This window comes from Antechinus flavipes, chromosome 1, assembly GCF_016432865.1.
Source record: "Antechinus flavipes isolate AdamAnt ecotype Samford, QLD, Australia chromosome 1, AdamAnt_v2, whole genome shotgun sequence".
NCBI lineage: Eukaryota > Metazoa > Chordata > Mammalia > Dasyuromorphia > Dasyuridae > Antechinus > Antechinus flavipes.
This window is the reverse complement of record NC_067398.1, coordinates 297,056,521-297,076,793: the sequence shown is the minus strand read 5'-3', so window position 1 is coordinate 297,076,793 and position 20,273 is coordinate 297,056,521. Positions and strand designations below refer to the sequence as shown.

Sequence of the window (20,273 nt, the reverse complement as noted above, 5' to 3'; positions counted from 1 at the left end):
TTTGCCCTGGGCTTGTCACAGGTACATGTGTCCTGATCACCAGTTAATTAGAATTGACCAAGAACTCAGAACCTTGATATAAAATTCCTGGCCAAAACAATGCAATCAATGCATTTTCATATAATATCTCCTCTTTCTCATGTATCACATGAGAGTGCTCCTGTGCTCTCTCTCTTTCTCTTTCTCACTCTGTGTGTCTTTCTTTCTGTGTCTCTGTCTCTTTGTCAGTCTCTGTATCTTTGTCTCTCTCTCTCTCTCTCTCTCTCTCTCTCTCTCTCTCTCTCTCTCTCTCTCTCTCTCTCTCTCTCTCTCTCTCTCTCTCTCTCTGTGTGTGTGTGTGTGTGTGTGTGTGTATACATGTGTGTATGCTTTCTTCCTCTTTTGCTCTCATAAGTAGGATCAGACAATTTATAGCAAATGGTTTACATGGATAGAGAGTCTGGATTGTGCTACTTCTCATCAAGAATTCCGATTTCAAGTTTAAAAAGGGGGGAAAAAATGTCACACAAGGGTTGGGCTTGTGAGTTCGCTACTGCCTAGGCTTTGAAATCCACATGGTGTTTCTCAATTTCTTTCGATGTATTGCTAAATACCCCTGTCTTGATTTTCCTCAGCTGTTCATTGCCAGTTGTAACCCAGGAGAAGCAAGTTTCCAAGACATCAATTATTGGTTGTCAGTTTTGATTGTAAGTATTGTGTGTGAGGGTGTGGGGGATGGTGGGAAGGGAGCTGTTTTTCAGATTTTGTTTTTTGCCTCTCTCAATTGAGTGTGCTCTCCAGGATGTTCCCTCCGGTGTCAATCTCAGACAGTCACCTCTGTTTTGCTGTTGGTGATGAAATATGGCTGTGAGGGCATAAAGTGTTGGCTCCTCGTTGCCAGTGGCTCACTAGAGGTGGGCTCTGCTGTGCCATGTTTGCCCTTGTTGCCATAGGCCTGACGCCGGAGGGACGGCTCATTGGGGTCCCAGGTCTTGAAGTTGGCGGTGGAATTGTAGGCCAAGGGGTGTGTGTGGAGTTTGTTGACCCGGGACTTCTGTCCATTCTGCTTGGCGGGGCCGTGCTCAGGACTGAAAGCCCTCGGAGGTTCTTCCTCTACTCGCACGGGATGAAGTGGTAGGCTCCCCTTGGCTGCCAACTCAGCCAGGTGTCGTCGTTTGGAGTAGAAGTCATCATTGACCTTATCAGCTGTATAGGCCAGAAAGAAGGGCCGGGAAAGGGAAGGTTGGAGAGAAAAAGAGAGAAGAAACAAAAAGAAAGAGTGAATGAAACTGTCAGAGAAACCAACTTACAACATAAAAATTAGGAAGTAATTTTTAAAAAAAGACACACATTAGAAAACTAAGCAAGGCTTGGGAATGAAGTCATGGCCACATAGCCACAGTTTTAATAGAAAAGGTTTAAAATTGTTATTCAGGGAGAATATTAATTTGGGTTCTATTGCAAGAATGCAGAGTGAACTTTCTAGTCTTGCTAAATGAATCTCCATAGTCTGTCCCTAGAACTAGACACTTGAAGCATAATGGGAGTTGAAAGTATTTTGCTCAGCTCAACTCAAATACCAAGCAGGCAGGAAAGATCTTCAGTTATAACCAGGTCAATACAAGAGTCCATCAAATCAGATACGTCATTTTAAATGTCTTTGCTTTCCCTAACCAAGGCAATTCCTTTCAGCTTCTATAATGTCCCTGGAATCTAGCACTAGGGGTAATAGATTAAATTCCTGAAGTTTCATTCATCATAGCAAAAATAGAGGGAGATGGATGAAATCAAAGACTGTTTGGTGTCCTGCAGCTATACTCAAATTACTGCTTGGTTAAAAAAATTATACTTTAGGTTTGAGTCTAAACCAATATAGCATCTTATAACAATGATTATGTTTCATATAGGGCCATGGAGATGTTATCATAAATATTTCCATTTTACAGATGAAGAAACTAAAACTCAGAAAAAAGTGTCCCATAGTAGCACAAGGAACAACAGTATTAGAATCCAAATCTATTTAATGAATGTATATATATCCATATATATGTATATATGTATGTAAATATAGAATAGGTAAAAGTGGAAGGGGAAGGCATGAGCAGATATGGAGACGGGGAGAAGACCATTATAGAACGTGAGATTTGAACAGTCTTGAAGAAATCCAAAGAAAATAAGAGATATGGGGGTGGGATCTAAGCACTAGAGGAATTTGATACAGTAAAATACAGTGACAGGCAGGTTCTCTCCAAGAGCAACTCTGAAGTTTGGACCCTTTCCCTCCAATTCCCACCATCTGTTTTTCAACAACTTATCTTTTTTTTTTCCCTATTTTTTTAAAAAATAACTTTTTATTGACAGAACCCATGCCAGGGTAATTTTTTACAGCATTATCCCTTGCACTCACTTCTGCTCCGATTTTTCCCCTCCTTCCCTCCACCCCCTCCCCCAGATGGCAAGCAGTCCTATACATGTTCAACAACTTATCTAGAAACCCATATATATGTGTATGTATATATATGTATACATGTGTATATATCATATGTGTATATATATACATATATATGTTTCTACACAATCTCAATGATTCTTTACAATAATCACATGAGGGAACTAGCACCAATATTATTATGCCCATTTTACAGATTAGAAAACAAGCTCAGAGTTTATTACCTCATAGTTAGCTTTATTATGGTAGGTGTTTGAAGCAGGCTTTGAACCCAAATATCTCCTGATTTAAATTTCAGTACTTTTTCCACTATATCATATCCATGCTGGAAAACATGTTTTAGTGTCTGAGGCCCTATCCTAGTGTGACTGTGACAATGATTCCAAAATATCCTAATAATTTGATTTTTCAGGGAGCAGATTATGGAAAAATTTAAAGCAAAAACATAAATGGATCCAACACATGCCTCTAACTTTGTTCTAAGGTTTTATCCTGGATGGTTGTCTCTCGGTTATAGCTGATGTACCTCTTCCTGAGAAAAGCAACACAAAACAAAACAGCTTTTTTTCTCTCAGACAGACCTGCCTTCTCTCCTTAACCATAGTGCCAGAGTGCTCTTTGTCATGACATGAAAATACATCTCTCTCTCTCTCTCTCTCTCTCTCTCTCTCTCTCTCTCTCTCTCTCTCTCTCTCTCTCTCTCTCTCTCTCTGTCTTTGTTTCTCTCTCTCTCTTTCTCTCTCTCTCTCTCTCTCTCTCTCTCTCTCTCTCTCTCTCTCTCTCTCTCTCTCTGTATCTGCATCTGTCTCTCTGTCTGTATCTGTCTTTCTGTCTGTCTCTGTCTCTCATTTTCTCTCTGTGTCTCTCTCCTTCTCTCTCTCTCTCTGTCTGTGTCTGTCTGTATGTCTATCTCTGTTTCTGTCTCTCTGTCTTTCTCTTTCTGTCTCTGTCTCTCTGTCTCTGTATCTCTATCTGTCTCTGTCTCTGTCTCTATATCTGTCTCTGTCTTTATCTGTCTCGATCTGTCTCTGTCTCTCTGTGTGTCTCTGCCTCTCTGTGTGTCTCTGTCTCTCTGAATCTCTGTCTCTATCTCTGTCTATCTCTGTCTGTGTGTGTGTGTCTCTGTCTCTGTCTCTGTCTGTCTCTCTCTCTCTCTCTTTCTCTCTCTCTTTCTCTCTTTCTCTTTTCCCCTTTCTTTCTCTTCACCTCTCTCTGTCTCGTCACTCTCTCTGTCTCTGTCACTCTCCTCTCTCTGTCTGTCTCTCTCCTTCTCTCTGTCTGTCTATCTCTGCCTGTCTGTCTGTCTGTCTCTCTCTCCTCTCCCCACTTCTCTCTGTGTCTGCATCTCTGTCTCTGTGTCTCTCTCTGTCTCCCTCCCTCCCCCATTCCTCCCTTTCTCTGTCTCTGTCTCTGTCTCTGTCTCTCTGTCTGTATCTGTCTTTCTGTCTGTCTCTGTCTCTCATTTTCTCTCTGTGTCTCTCTCCTTCTCTCTCTTTCTCTGTCTGTATCTGTCTGTATCTGTCTATCTCTGTTTCTGTCTCTCTCTCTTTCTCTCTCTTTCTGTCTGTCTCTCTGTTTATCTCTGTTTCTGTCTCTGTCTCTTCCTATCTCTATCTCTGTCTCTGTCTCTCTCTGTGTCTCTATCTGTCTCTGTTTCTATCTCTGTCTATGTCTGTATCTGTCTCTGTCTTTATCTGTCTCAATCTGTCTCTGTCTCTCTGTGTGTCTCTGCCTCTCTGTGTGTGTCTCTGAATCTCTGTCTCTATCTCTGTCTGTCTTTATCTCTGTCTCTGTGTGTGTCTCTGTCTCTGTCTCTGTCTCTCTCTCTTTCTCTTTCTCTCTCTTTTCCCCTTTCTCTCTCTTCACCTCTCTCTGTCTCGTCACTCTCTCTGTCTCACTCTCCTCTCTCTGTCTGTCTCTCTCCTTCTCTCTGTCTGTCTATCTCTGTCTGTCTGTCTGTCTCTCTCTCCTCTCCCCACTTCTATCTCTGTCTGCATCTCTGTCTCTGTGTCTCTCTCTGTCTCCCTCCCTCCCCACTTCCTCCCTTTCTCTCTCTCTCTCTCTCTCTCTCTCTCTCTCTCTCTCTCTCTCTCTCTCTCTCTCTCTCTCTCTCTCTCTCTCTCTCTCTCTCTCTCTCTCTTCCCCACCTTTCCCTCCCTCCACCTCTGTCTGTCTATGTCTGCCTCCCACTCTGTCTCTTTGGGACTATTTATCAGTCAGGCATTTTCTCAGAGGGAGACGGAGAGGGCAAAGCAATAGCTGAACCATTCCCTTTTCTACCAAATTAAACAAATTGCTTATTATACCAGGTATGAACAGCTCCTAATTCTCAACAGCTGGAAAAGATATTGCATATTCAGAAAGTCCTAAAGGGGAAACAGCTTTTGAGGCATCCAGCTGCTATTCCATCAGGACAGATGGGAATAGAAGCCCACAGTAAGTGAAATCATCAGAGCACATCTGGATACCCTGCCTTACCAATTCTAATCCATTTTCTGGCCTCCAGAGTGGCCTCTCTGGATCTTTCCTAACCTACCACCACCCTTGCCCAAATGCACTTTGACTATATGAACACACACAAAATGTATATGTGACTTCCCATAAATTGCATAGGTGAGTATAGAAGGTTCTTGTTGCAATTGGTCCTTAAAAGGGTAAGGGGGAAGTTGAGGTAAGATAGAATTTACCTCTAGGACTTAAATTGGGGTTAAGTGTAAAGTACTGTCACCTGATGATTGTTAATTCATAAACCTTTTAGAGCTAAAAAGGGCTTCAGACATTAAGTGTAATATTTTGTAGTTGAGAAAGCTGTCCCAGAGTAGAAAAGCAATTTCCTATTTAGTGGCAAAGGTGGAATTAGAGCTGAGGTCTCCTGAATATAAGCATTGGGGCCTCAGTTTCCTCATCTGAAATAAAAAAGGATCAGACTAAGAAACTTCTGAAGTAGTTACTTTCTCACTCTAAATCTATGGCATCGAAGTTGATTGTCACTTGTGACTAATGACACAACTGTATAGTGAATTTCAAGATTTATTACATATATATGTATGTATTCACATACAAACCTTTCCGTTATCTGATCTCTCCCTCTTCCTTTTTTCCCTTTTCTTCCCTCCCTGACCTCTTTCTCTCTTCTACAGATTGTAAAAGCCATGGTGACTGTCATTATGTTCTAACTCAATGGGAACAGTGGCCAGCAAAGTGACATACTCAGAATGGGGTTTAATAAATCTTTTTCCCCATCCAGTATTCACTGAAATCTTAATTAACCAAAATCTCCTACTGATGTCCTGTTCTCCCAACCTTTAATTTCCACATGGTTTTAAGGAGAAATAAATCACTTGTGTTTTTATTCCCTGATTCACCTTTTAAGATATATTCTAGGATCATTCCATATTCAGTCTAATAACTATATCTTCTGCATTTAGCATTTAAGACTGTGATATACCTTGTTCATAACCCTAGAGCATTTCAACTAGAAATTCTGTTACAATCACTACGTTATCCCTCCTTAAGCAACTAGGTGGTATACTGTAGAGATTATTGAGTTTGGAGTTAAGAAGACCTAAGTTTAAAGTCTGCCTCCAGTACTTACTAGCTATGTGATACTGGGCAAGTTATTTAACACCACTTGGTCTCAATTTCCTTATATATAAAATGGGGCAATAATCATCTGAGTCTTTTTTTTTCTTTCTTTAGTTATGTCTTCTAACTCTTTGTCACTCCTTTTGTGTTTTTCTTGGTAGAGATATTAGAATGGATTCCCTTTTTTTTTCTTCAATTCATTTTATAGATGGGGAAATTGATTTAAACAAGATTGAATTTTTTCAGGTCATGAAACTTATAAAAATATCTGAGGCCAAATTTAAATTTAGGAAAATGAGCCTTCTTGATTCCAGGCCCAGCATTCTATCTATTGCCACTTAGCTGCCCCAGGGGTAATAATAGCATTTAGCTTACAGAGTTTTATGTATATGTAGTGTATGTGTGTGTGTGTGTGTGTGTATGTACACATAATATACACACACACACACACACACACACACACACACCAATATCTTAAGGAACTTTATAAATGTCAGTTGTTATTTTAGAATAAAAATTTTAGAAAAAAAAATTTTAGAGTAAAAAAGTAAACTCAGTGGTCCCATTGGAAATCCTTTCAACGAGAATTGAAACAAAAAGAAATTTTTAATTAACCCTGAATTCACCAGAAAGAGAAATTCACCAGAGCTGTTTCTCTTCATCCCCATTCCTCAGGCACCCCTCTGAGCAGAGATTTTACTTTATTTGTTGAGCTGAAGCTATTCAAAGTATCCTCCCTTGAGGAGAAAGGAGACTTTAAACCTTGGCTGTCAGCCTAGTTTCAGGGAATCCAATCCAAAGACCATTCTGGCTCCTTGTGGTGTTATTCTGTCTAAGTCTATTAAGAAGTTCCCAGTGAGGGAAATGAGAAATTCATTGAGGGGCCCTATTAAGAACCATTAATGAATTCATTAACCTAATCAGCCCTGGGTGCTTCCTGGGCAGACAATTGACAGGATTAGGCAAGTAATAGATGCTCATGCCCTTTTAGGAACAGTAGCCTTCCCAGGTCAGATATTTCTTGGTTTAAACAAGTAAGGGGGGAAGGGAAGGTTTCTCTATGATGAGTCTAATTGCCTTGAAGGAGTCAGTGTTGTAAAATTAAACTGTACCTGCCACCATCTGTCTCTCCTTTAATTAGCAACACAGTATTTGCTGTAACATACAGGTGCAGAACAGAATTTAGTGACACTTTCATTAAAATGGAGAATGTCAAAGTAATAATCAGTTTTCAAAATAAGATGCACCTTGGAGGCACAAGGCCAAGTTCATGAGGCTTTCCTCAAGGTAAACCAATCATTAAGTAGTGACACTTATGTTTTACTTTCTTTGAGACTTATACTTATCTGACTTAGGTGATAAATTCCACTCCATGAGTTAACTCCCCCATCTAAATATTCCAATGTCTCCAATACTCAAATACTCCAATGTCTCAGTATTCACCATGTCTTGCTTACCTGAATTTTCAACTATCATATGGGAAGGATGCTAGATCTAGACCTGTGATTTCATTGATATATTGAATTCTTGGGTGAGGAAACACTCTCTACCAATGTGAACTGATATAATTTCTGCAACTTAATGGACATGGAATATTACATATAGAACCCTGATAAACTTACTGTCTTGTTCAGGTTGCTGTAGTCAGGATGTGTCAGAGCTAGGACTTGAAGCCCTTATCTCCTTGATTTGGAAACTGACTTTCTATCTGCTACTTATTGCTTCATTTATCTGTCTTTAGGGTATTGGATTCCATTCGTTGACTTCCCTAACCCTCATCCAAATATGCCCATTCCTCTCAACTCTCATTATGTCTTATTTGTCTCCATTCACAAACCCCTGTGGAACAGATGCCTGTGCTCTTCTCACACACAACTAAAATATGTTACTATTTTAAAACTCATTTTTAATGTGAATGGGAAGAGCTACCCTCTTGGAAATGGAAAAGTGGTATTTTCTCAGCCTTGTTCTTTGAAGGCAGTAAGTCAGAAAGACCATAGGTAAGAGAGAAACCAATTGGACTAGTAATTCTAAAAAGAAGACTTCTATATTCCATTTCTACTCTTTCCATATTTCCACATATAACATACTTCCTTTCACCCCCACAAGCATACAGGAGGATCATATGATAATCTGTTGCATTTGTATTGAATGCTAGCTCTACACAAATTTCACCTAGGTAAAAACAGACATGATGTTGGTGGGATGACCTAGGAAAAAGACATGAGTTGTTCTGGGCCTAAAATCCCTTAAAGATACCCTTGACTTCAAGCTTCTTCTTTGATCTCTGATATCCATAATATGTTTTCTCACATTATCATAGTCATCTGGCAGGCAGGAAACTGGTTTAATGGTTCAGTACCTAGAATCATTTAACCATCAGGAGGTGCTGCAGCCTAGTTGTCTAATCTCAATCATTAAGATGACTCAATGTTCACATAGTTATAAACTTTATCTAAAGCCAGAGGTCATTAAAAAAAAAAATGACAGGTACTCTATATATAGTTCTTGGATAGCTAAACAGTTCTAAACCTAACTCTATTTGTAGTTGCTACTACTCTTCTCCATTAGCAGATGGATATGTAAACATTAATTTTCCCAGTTTAAATTGTTTTATGATTCTACAACTCGCCAAAAAGACTTACTCCTTCCTTTTCCTGCTGAACTTCAGTAGACTCCAATCACTTGATTATAGGATAATGGAATTAGTCAGAAAAACACTAATTAATTATATAATTAAGGCATTTTGATTTGAACATATGATGTCCTCTACAGGCTAAGAAAACCCAGAAGTTGACCTCCAGGGGTGGAGCCAAGATGACAGAATGAAACCAGGAAGTTAGTTAAGCTCTCTCCTTTTACTTCAAAAATCCAACAAAATCAAGCCTCTGAACAGTCAGATGGAATGAAACCACTATCTAATTCAAGATAGATTGGGAAAACTTCAAGAAAGCTCAGTCTCATCAGGCCAACTCAGACAGAGTCTGGAAAATCCAGTGAATCCAGCTGTCTTAATCATAGCAGATCAGCAACTAAGACCCTCAATCCTGGCTCATTAACAGAACAAATCAGTAGAGCAGTCTCCAGTCCCAGCTCAGAAGGCAAATTCTGGGAAACCAGGCTGTTTCCTGAAAAAAGTAAATAAAAATATGCCATGCAAACACAAAGGGCCACTGTGTTCAAAGCCAAAGCTCAGAGCTGCACAGTAAGTTTGGGACAGTGCCCCATTTATCTCAGAAGCAGAGCTCAGCCAAAACAGTTAAAAAAGAGGAAATGCAAAAAGAAAAGGAAAGAAAATTTTTGAGCAAGAAATAGAAAAGAACCTTTACCATAGAAAACTACTATCGTGAGAGGACAGACCAAAACACAAACTCACAAGAGGACAAAAGGTACACAGAAGAAATCTCAAAGAGTGATATGAATTGGGCTCAAGTCCAAAGAGATTTCTTGGAATTTCTCATGATAATCTTCCAAAAGTAAATAAGAGAGGTAGAGGAAAAAAATGAGAAAAAAATGAGAGGTATGCAAGAGAAAGTCAACAACTTGGAAAAGGAAGGCAATTCCTTAAAAAATAAAATAGGCCAAATGCAAAAAAAAAAAAAAAATCCATTGAAGAAAACAATAACTTCAAAAGCAGAATTAATCTAATGGAAAAAGAAATACAAAAGCTAACTGAAGAAAATAGCACATTAAAAACTAGCATGAGGCAAATGATAGCTAATGGCTCTATGAAACATCAAGAATCAGTTAAACAAATTAAAAAGAATGAAAATATGGAAGAAAATGCAAAATACCTCATTGACAAAACAGCTTACCTGGAAAATAGATCCAGAATAGAGAATTTTAAAATTACTGATGTATCTGAAGATCATGACCAAAAAAAAAAAAGACTCTGGATAGCATGCTTCAAGAAATTATCAAAGAAAACTACCCCAATATTTTAGTAACAGAAAGGGTAATAGTCATTGAAAGAATCCATCAATCATCTGTGGAAAGAGATCCCACAAGGAAAACCTGAAGGAACATTGCTGCAAAACTTTAGAACTACAATCTCAAGAAAAAAAATGCTGTAAATGCCAGAAAAAAAAAAAAAAAAAAAGCAATTCAGATATCAAGGAGCAACAGTCAGGATAACCCAGGATCTGACAGTTTTTACAATAAAGGATTGGAGGGCCTGTAATACCATATTCTGGAAAGTAAAGGATTTGATGGTATAACCAAGAATTAATTACCCAGAGATACTCAAGAGTTATCTTTCATGGGAGAAGCTGGAACTTCAATGAAGAGACTTTTCAATAATTTCTATTGAAAAAAACATAACTAAACAGAAACTATATTAGTGGGGAACCTCAACCTTTCCCTCTCAGGAACAGACAACTCTAACCACAAAATAAACAAGAAAGAAACAAGAAAGGATTAATAGAATCCTAGAAAACCTAGGTATGAGAGACCTCTGGAGAAAACTGAATAGAGACAAAAAGAAATTTTCTAGCAGTATATGGCACCTATAACAAAAATTGACATGAATTAGGACATAAAAACCTCACAATCAAACATAGAAAGGCAGAAATAGTAAATGCTTTCTTTTCAGACCATAATGCAAGAAAAATTATATTCAATAAGGGGCTAGGGAAAGATAAACTAAAAACCAATTGGGATTAAATAATCTAATTCTAAAGAATGAGTAGGTCAAACAACAAATCACAGAAACAATATATAATTTCATACAAGAGAAGGACATTAATGAGAAAATATACCAAAACCTATGGGACACAGCCAAAGTAGTTCTAAGGGGAAATTTTATATCTCTAAATTACTACATGAATAAAATAGAGAATGATGAGATCAATGAATTGAGATTGCAACTAAAAAAGCTTGAAAAAAATTAAGAACCTCCAATTATATATCAAATTAGAAATTCTGAAACTCAAAGGAGAGATTAATAAAATTGAAACTAAGAAATCTATTGAACTAATTAATAAAACTTAGGGTTGGTTTTATGGGGAAAACAAACAAAATAAATAAACCTTTGGTTAATTTGATTAGAAAAGGGAAAGAAAAAACCAAATCACCAGCATCAGAAATGGAAAGAGTGCATTTTACACCAATGAAAAAGAAATTAAAGCCAAAATAAAAGCTATTTTGCCCTACTATATGGCAGCAAATCTGACAATCTAAATTAAATGGATCAATATTTGCAAAAAAATATAAATTTGCCCAGATTCGCAGAAGAGCAAATAAATTACTTAAATAGTCCATTTTTAGAAAAAGAAATTGAACAAGCCATTAATGAACTCTCTAAGAAAAAAAAAATCTCTAGGGCCAGATGGATGTATAAGTAAATTCTACCAAACATTTAAAGAACAATTAATTCCAATACTATGTAACCTATTTGGAAAAATAAATAAAGGAGTGGGGTTTATACCAGGAATTCAGAACTGATTCAGTATCAGGAAAACTATTACCCTAATCAACCACAACAATAACAAAACCTACAGAAATCATATGATAATCTCAATAGATGCAGAAAAAAAGGTTATGACAAAATATGGCACCCATGCCTGTTAAAAACATTAGAGAGCATAAGGATAAAGGGAGCTTTCCTTAAAATGACACGCAGTGTCTATCTAAAACCAACAGCAAGCATTATTTGTGTTTTTAAAAAATACACACTGCTTTAATGAACCATGTTGGAAGAAAAAAATCAGAGCAAAAGGGAACAACAATTCGAGAGATTTTTTAAAAATACAGAAAAAGAAATGAAAAAAGCATTCAGTGGCCATAGTTCTTTTTCTGGATGCAGATGGTATTTTCTCTTCAAAATCTATTAGAATTGTCCTGGATCACTGAACCACTAAGAACCAAATCTTTCATAGTTGATCATTGCACATTTTTTTCTGTTATTGTGTACAATGTATTCCTGGTTCTGCTTGTTTCACTTAGCATCAGTTCACGTAAATTTTTCCAGGCCCTTCTAAAATAAAAAATCAACTTGTTCATCATTTTTATAGAACAATAATATTCCATTGCCTTTATATACCACAACTTGTTCAGCCATTCCATAATTGATGGTTATCCCCCCTTTTCCAATTCTTTGCTACCGCAAAAAGAGCTGATGTAAACATTTTTGCACATGTGGATCCTTTTCCCTCCTTTATGATTTCCTTGGAATACAGATCTACTAGTGGCACTGTTATATCAAAGGATATGCACAGTTTTATAGCCCTTTGGACATAGCTCCAAATTGCTCTCCAGAATAGTTGGATCAGTTCACCCCTCCATCAATAATGCATTAGTATCTCAGTTTTCCCACATCCCTGCCAACATTTATCATTATCTTTTCCTGTCATCTTAGACAATTTAACAAGTATAAGGTGGTACCTCAGAGTTGTTTTAATCAATAATGATTTAGAGCATTTTTTTTCACATGACTATAGATGTCTTTAATTTTGTCATATGAAAATTATCTGTTCACATTCTTTGACCATTTACCAATTGGGAAATGACTTCTATTCTTATAAATTCGACAAGTCCTTTAAATATATTAGGACCGAGACCTTTATCAGAAATACTAGCTGTAAAGGTGATTTTCCCGGCTTTATACTTTCCTTTTAATCTTGTTTCTGTTGATTCTATTTGTGCAAAACTTTTTAATTTGATGGAATGAAACTGTCCATTAGCAAATATTATTGTAATGGAAAGAAACTGGATTCATTACCAATAAGATCAAGGTGAAACAAGGATGCCCATTATCACCACTATTATTCAATATTGTACTAAAAATTGGAGTTAGGCAATAAGAAAAGAAAAATAAATTAAAGGAATTAGTGTAAGTAATGAAGAAACCAAATTATCACTCTTTGCAGATGATATGATGGTACACTTAGAGAATTCTAGAAAATAATTAAAAAACTTATTTGAAATAATTTAGCAAAGTTGCAGAATATAAAATAAACCCACACAAATCATCAGCATTCCTATGTATTACTGACAATGCCCATCAACAAGAGATAGAAAGGGAAATTCCATTTAAAATTGTTGTAAACAAAATAAAATACTTGGGGGGGGGTGTCTACCTGCCAAGACAAACCCAAGAACTATAAAAACACAATTACAAAACACTTCTCACACAAATAATGTCAGATCTAAACAATTGTAAAAATATCTCATGGGTAGTCTGAGCTAATATAATAAAAATGACAATTCTGCCTAAATTGATTTACTTTTGATTTACTTTTTCAGTACCATCACAATCAAACTGCCAAAAATTTACTTTATAGAAGTAGAAAATATAATAACAAAATTCATCTGAAAGAAGAAAAGATCAAGAATATCAAGGGAATTAATGAAAAAAAAATACCAAGGATGGTGGCTTAGCAATACCAAACCTAAAACTATATTATAAAGCAGCAGTCATCAAAACCAATTGATACTGACTAATAAATAAAGTGATGGATCAATGAAATAGATTATACACATATGATATAATAATCAAGGGCTATAAGTAATTTAGTATTTGACAAACTACCAAATCCCAGCTTCTGGGATTAAAAACTTAACTATTTGACAAAAACTGCTAGGAAAATTGGAATATAATATGGCAGAAACTCGGCATAGACCTGCACCTCACATCCCATACCAAAATAAGGTCAAAATGGGTACATGATTTTGGCATAAAATGTGATATCATAAGCAAATTAAGAGAATAAGGAATAATTTATCAGATCTTTGGAGAAGGGAGGAATGTATGACCAAAGAAGAACTGGAGAACATTATGAAAGGCAAAATGGGCAACTTTTATTACATTAAATTAAAAAGTTTTTGCACAAACAAACCAAGAGAAACAAGATTAAAAGGGAAGTACAAGGCTGGGAAAAAAAATTTTTTACAGCCAATGTTTCTGATAAAGGTGTTATTTCTATAATATATATAAACTGTATTATAAGAATACAAGTCATTCCCCAGTTGTTAAATGATTAAAAGATTTGAATAAACAATTTTCAGATGATGAAATTACAGCCATCTATGGTCACATTTAAAAATGTTCTAAATCATTATTGATTAGAGAAATGCAAATTTAAAGAAACTCTGAAGTACCATCTCACACTTGTCAGATTGACTAAGATGACAGGAAAAGATCATAAATGATGGATTGGGAAAACTAGGACATTAATGCATTGTTGGCAGAGGTGTGAACTGACTCAATCATTCTGGAGAGCAATCTGGTACTATCCCCAAATGATTATAAAACTGTGCATATCCTTTGACCCAGCAGTGGTACTTCTGGGTCTGTATTCCAAGGAAATCATAAAGGAGAGGAAACGATTCAAATGTGCAAAAATGTTTGTAGCAGATATTTTTGTGGCAACAAAAACTGGAGTGAATGCCCATCAATTGGAGAATAGCTGAACAAGTTGTGGTATATGAAGGCTATGGAAATTAATTGTTCTATAAAAAAATAATGAACAAGCTGATTTAAGAAAGACCTGGAAAGATTTACACAAACTGATGCTGAGTGAAACAAGCACAACTAGGAATACATTGTACACAATAATGGAAAGAATATTCAATGTTCATAGTGTCACACTGACCAACTATGAAAGACTTGGTTCTTCTCAGTGGTTCAGTGATCCAGGGCAATTCCCGTAGACTTTTGAAAGAAAATGCTACCTTCATCCAGAAAAAGAACTATGTCTTTGGAATGTGAACCAATATATGCTATGTTCACTTCTTTTTTCTGTTTTTTTTTCTTTCCCATGTTTTTTCCCTTTTGTTCTGATTTTTCTCTACCAACACAATTCATAAAGCAACAATGAATTTTTAAAAAATTCATTCATTCATTCATTAAAAAAAAAGAAAACCCAGAAGTTTCATTTTTTTCATGAATTCTTTTGATATCCTTGACTTCTTATTCTTTCAAATGAATTTTGTTATTGTTGTTCTCTAAATCAGTAATGTCATCTGTGAAACAAGGATGCCTACTACTATCATCAATATTATTCAATCTATTATTGGAAATCCTAGCAGAGTAAGAAAAGAAAAAGAAATAGAATCAGAATAGGGAATGATGTCATAAAAATATCTTTTTTTCATTTACAATGTGATATGCTATGAAAATTCCAAATACTCAACTAAAAGTTAGATGAAACAATTATTTTAACAAAATAGCAGTACATAAAATAAATCCACATAAATCATTAGCATTCCTATATATTACAAACAAAATCCTGAATGAACAGATAGTAAGATATAGACTATTTAAAATAACTCTTGACAGTATAAAGTACCTGGAAGTACACCTACAAAAACAAACACAGGAACTATATGAAGAAATATTAAAAGCTTTTCATATAAATAAAGTAAGATTTAAATAACTGGAGAATTATTAACTATTCATGAGTAGACATAGCCAATATAATAAAAATGACAATTCTACCTAAACTAATTTATATCTTCAATGCCATCCCAATTAAATTTACTAAGTTAGAAAAAACAATAAATAACATACACTCTTCTATGTGACCTCTACTATATTAATGTCCTTTCTAAAATGTGACACTAGAACTGAACGGATGTGTTCTGAGCAGGAACCATCTTTTGCAATAACTTCATACTTTGGTTTCCTTGCTTCCAATAGCCTTTCTCTAAGTTACCGTCCATACAACTGTCATATTGCTATTTCTATAACACATACCTGACCATATTACCCAACCCTTCCCCACTTCACCCCCTTAAACATCTTCATTGGCCTTCTATTGTCTCTAAATAACATATAAAATTCTCAGGCTGGCACTTGAAGTCTTCTACAATCTAATTAACATATATCTTTCTAGTTAATACTGGAAATATTTGTTAATATTCCTTTTTATGAATTCTCCATTCATAAATATTCATATATATATATTACATATATATTCATTTGTACATATTATACCTTCCCACCCTCAGCCCCCATAAAACCTGCCATAGTATAATGTAAGCATCTTGAAGACTGGTAGTGATTAATTATTGTAAATTTGGAGTCTAATACAGTGCCTTACAATTAGTTGACAATTAAAGTTATTGTTCAATTTCTTCATTGTGGATACCCCACTTCTACATATATAAGCTAAATTCACTTTAGCTTTGGTATGGTGCCACAAACAGAAAGCCCTTTTTGTAGAAAAGCTTCATGAGTAAACACAGTCTGTTTCTGAAGAAATGTCAAGATGTCAGGGCTAGACATTCCTTTTACCTTAATCAAACTACCATGGGGGGGGGGGGAGGATGCACAAATTCAATCATACATTCCTTCTATCTTTTGTAAAATATATCAGTGCTCTAAGGGATGATTTTGGCATTTATGATCTAGTACTAGGTGAGATGCAGACTTTAATAAGGATTTGGCTCTAGTTTCTACAAGAAGATTTCACAGACTGGCTCTTGAGTGGCTTTGCCAAGTGCCCAGTTTTCACTGGGCAGAGCAGAATTCTCTGTCAGGAAAGAATTATGGCTGTCTACCCTGCTTCCTCTAGCTATGGCTGATTTTATTATAATACTTGACATTCATATAGAATCCCAAGCTTCCTTCAAAGCACAGCTTTGTAAAGCTCCTAAAGCCTTCTATATATATTATCTCATTTTAGATTCACAACAAGTTATGGTATTGGTATTACTGGCACTGGTATTATTATCCCTGTCTTATGAAAAATAAAACTGGCTCATTTTAAGTGACTTGTACATGGTCACATAGCTAATAGAAGTGCCAGGAGCACTAGTCAAACACAGATTCCTGATTCCAAGTCCAGTATTCTATCCACTACTGACCACTGTCTCCACACACTAATGACCACTAAACTAGAGGAACAACTCTGTTAAGATAGTGTAAAGTCAGAAACTAATGTTGAGAATTGAAGGAATGCCAGTCAAGAGTAGAAAGGGAAAGAAAAGGAAGCAAGCTCAGATCTTTATTTATTCACACATTCCTTCTCACCTTTTCCCTCAATTCTTTGGCAAATGAATTGGAATCTGTATCTCCCAAAATGTCACCCTTCCTTCCACAAATGTTCCTAAAAAGTGCTGTTTAAAGCAAAAGACTGCCTTGGTTTTTGGAGAGAAAGGTAGGATGGGGAGATTATTAGCAAGACATTGAAGGGAAATCTATATTTAGGTGTTCGTTCCCTTTCAGTGTCAACAGACTCCTGGAACTTGTGTTCACATTAGGCTGTGACTGTTTATAAATAACATAATGGAAAATAGCCTTCTATTGTAGGGCTCAAGGTGAATAAAATGCCACCAAACTCTGAACTCTTAGTTGCCCACAGAACTAATTAAGGGAAGAGCACAGCTTTGGTTCTCAAGCAACTTCATTCCTGGGAGATAAGGAATCCCCCACAACCCTAATTTACTATTTTAACACACCCACAGTGTTGGAAGGGCACTAGAGAACCAGGTATCCTTGAAATTTTGGCTCAGAGGAGATAGGAAAGAAATGAATAATGAAGACAAGAGGCAACTTGGCAGGGCTAGACAACTAAGTGCTAACTTGCTCTCTCCTCTTCTTTGACTAGCCAGAGGCAAGCAGTGCACTACTCTTTAAATTAAAGCTTCTATTTCTTTGACAGAGGACAAAGTCTGTTCCCCTTAGAACTTGATGCTTTCCTTATTTCCTTGGGGCCCGGGGATGGGGGGGGGGAGTGACCAGTGGTGGAGTGGGGGGTGGGAAAAAAGTGGACAGCGATCGACTAGGTTCCAATTTTAAATAAGATAATTCATTTTTGGCCATGGCCAGAATGGGAAGTTGTTTTACTTGACATACGCATGTTTCCTACAAAGCTTTTTTTTCTTTCCTTTTTTAGGAAAGAGGAGGGGGAAGAAGGAGAAGAATATGAAGAAAACCAAAAAAATTGTTTGTTAATAGGGAAAATATATATGTATTTTTAAGTTTTGAGTTTCAAGTTCTATTCTTTCTGCTTTCCTTCACTTTCCAACTCCCAGAGATGGCAAGAGTTCAGATATAGGTCATTCATATGTAAATATGCAAAACATTTCCATATTAATTATTTTATACAAGAAGAACTGAATAAGAAAAAAAATGAAAGAAAAAAGGTAAAATGTAGCATGCTTTAGGCCTGTATTTAAATGATACCAGTTCTTTCTCTGGAGGCAAAGAATATGCTTCACAATTCTTCTAGATTGTCTTGGATCATTGTATTGCTGAGAACCACTAAGTCATTTATAATTCTTCATTGAGTAATATTACTCTTAGTGTATACATTTTCCTTGTTTTCTTTACTTCACTATACATCAATTCATGTAAATCTTTTCAAGTTTTTTTCTGAAATCATTCTGCTTGCCATTTCTTATAGCACAATAATATTCCATTGCAGTCACATACTACAGCCTGTTTAGCCAATTAATGGGCATCCTTTTGTAATCTTAGCCACCAAAAAAATTTTTGTACATATGGGTCATTTCCCCCTTTATATGATCTCTTTGGAATATTGCTGGAACAAAGAGCATGCATACTTTTAAAGCTCTTTAGCTACCATTCTGAATTGCTCTCCAAAATAGTTGAATCATTCACAACTCCACCAATAGCGTATTAGTGTCCTAGTTTTCCCACATCCCCTTCAATATCTAACATTTTCTTTTTTTGTCACATTAACCACTTCAAAGTACTTCAAAGTTATTTTAATTTGTATTTCTCTAATCAATGATAATTTAAAGCACTTTTTCATATTATAGGTAGATTTGATTTTTTTTTTTTGTCTGAAAACTGTCTGTTCATATCCTTAAAAACATCTTTAAAATAAAAAAGTAAGCCAATCCATTTAAGGAACAAGCATGGAAGTGAACCATATACTTTGGACCACCATTAAGAAAAAAATCTCATGATTGTAAACTTTCTCACTTTCTTTGATTATCCCAGTTTTGTATATCTAATCCATTTTTCTGTTGTTTTGACCTTAACTCATTTATAGGATCACAGAATTAGAGCTGGCAGAGAACTTAATACCTCCTCATCTTATAGATGAGAAAACTAAGACCTGAAAGAGCTTAGATCATTGAATGAGTCAATTGATTAAAATTGATTAAATACCTAATATGTGTCAGACACTATGCCAAGTGCTGATAATATAAAGAAAGACAAAAATCAGTCTTGGCTCTTAAAGAATTTATAACCTAATAAAGGAAATAAGGTCACACTATTAGTAAGTGGCAGAACTGACCATCTGATTGAAGAATCCTCTTTGCACTACACCATGTTGCTCTTAACTTCCAGGATCTCATGAACAAAAATTAAAAAGTAAAAAAAAAAAAAAAAAAAAACCATAAAGGAACTCTCATTTGTCCAGAAACAATAACTGTAATGGGATAGAAGCATAGAGAAGGTAGACATACTTAATTCCATGAAGCTGACCACTTCTAATCATAAGTAAAAGAACTGATACTTGAGAGTAAACTGTTCTAACTCCAAAAATTGTAGCATTTTACAGTTGATAAAATAACCTGGAAAAGCACATAGTAGTTATCTTTTCTACCCTTGTTATCTGAAAGGGGAATTCAGGGACAATGTCATTTTTCAATTCCTGGTTCCTGAGTAGGGGAAGAATTTCTGGGCAGTATTTTTCTGGAATTTAGTTGTTTTGCCAAAGAAAGGCAATTTTTCTTTTTGTCATCCATGGATTTTGCCCCTGTATTAACCCCAATTTCATGAGCAGGACTTTTCTTGGAGAGAGAAGAGGATAGTGTCTATCAAAAATGCTACAAACATACATCTAAGTATAGGGTTTATGCAGTCCACAACACTCACAAGCACAGCCTGAATCAGATTAAAATGTAATTGGGAAATAAATAAGAATGCAATTAAATATGGACAATATCACTTTTTAAAATTAAAACAATATGTTGCCCATAGAGAACTTTAGTAGCCCTTATTTCTATTTGAATTTTACATCACTGGTTTACAAAACCTAAAAATGAGGCAAAAAAACAGTAAGGGAATAAAGCCACACACGAGGAAACAAGGCATCTAATCCTTATTCCCTTACTCTCCTGCTATAACAGAGCATATTCAATGGAGTTGGGGGTGGTTGCTTATGGTGAGTTGTTAAGGACCACCTAAATGTGAAGGGACAGGTCAATTCTCCAAAAGCCCCCACATCTGTGAATCAGGACACACTTGAAGGAATTGCAAATCAGCCTTTATTCACGCAGATGTAGCTTGGGAATTGGCAATGAAATAAATTGGAGGCAAAAGGGAAGAGGAGAGAGGTCA

The 20,273-nt window shown here is 36.0% G+C and overlaps 1 protein-coding gene across 2 annotated transcripts in view; it reads right to left on the bottom strand.

Moving 5' to 3' along the window:
- Positions 1-664: 664 nt before the first annotated feature.
- Positions 665-20,273, bottom strand: part of SHISA9 (shisa family member 9) — a 441,603-nt gene continuing 421,994 nt past the window's right edge. For both annotated transcript variants that reach the window (XM_051963026.1, XM_051963032.1), the window contains one exon: positions 665-1,185. In XM_051963026.1, coding sequence (XP_051818986.1) covers positions 803-1,185 — 383 coding nt within the window. In that variant the 3' untranslated portion in view covers positions 665-802. The remainder of the gene's footprint in view (positions 1,186-20,273) is intronic.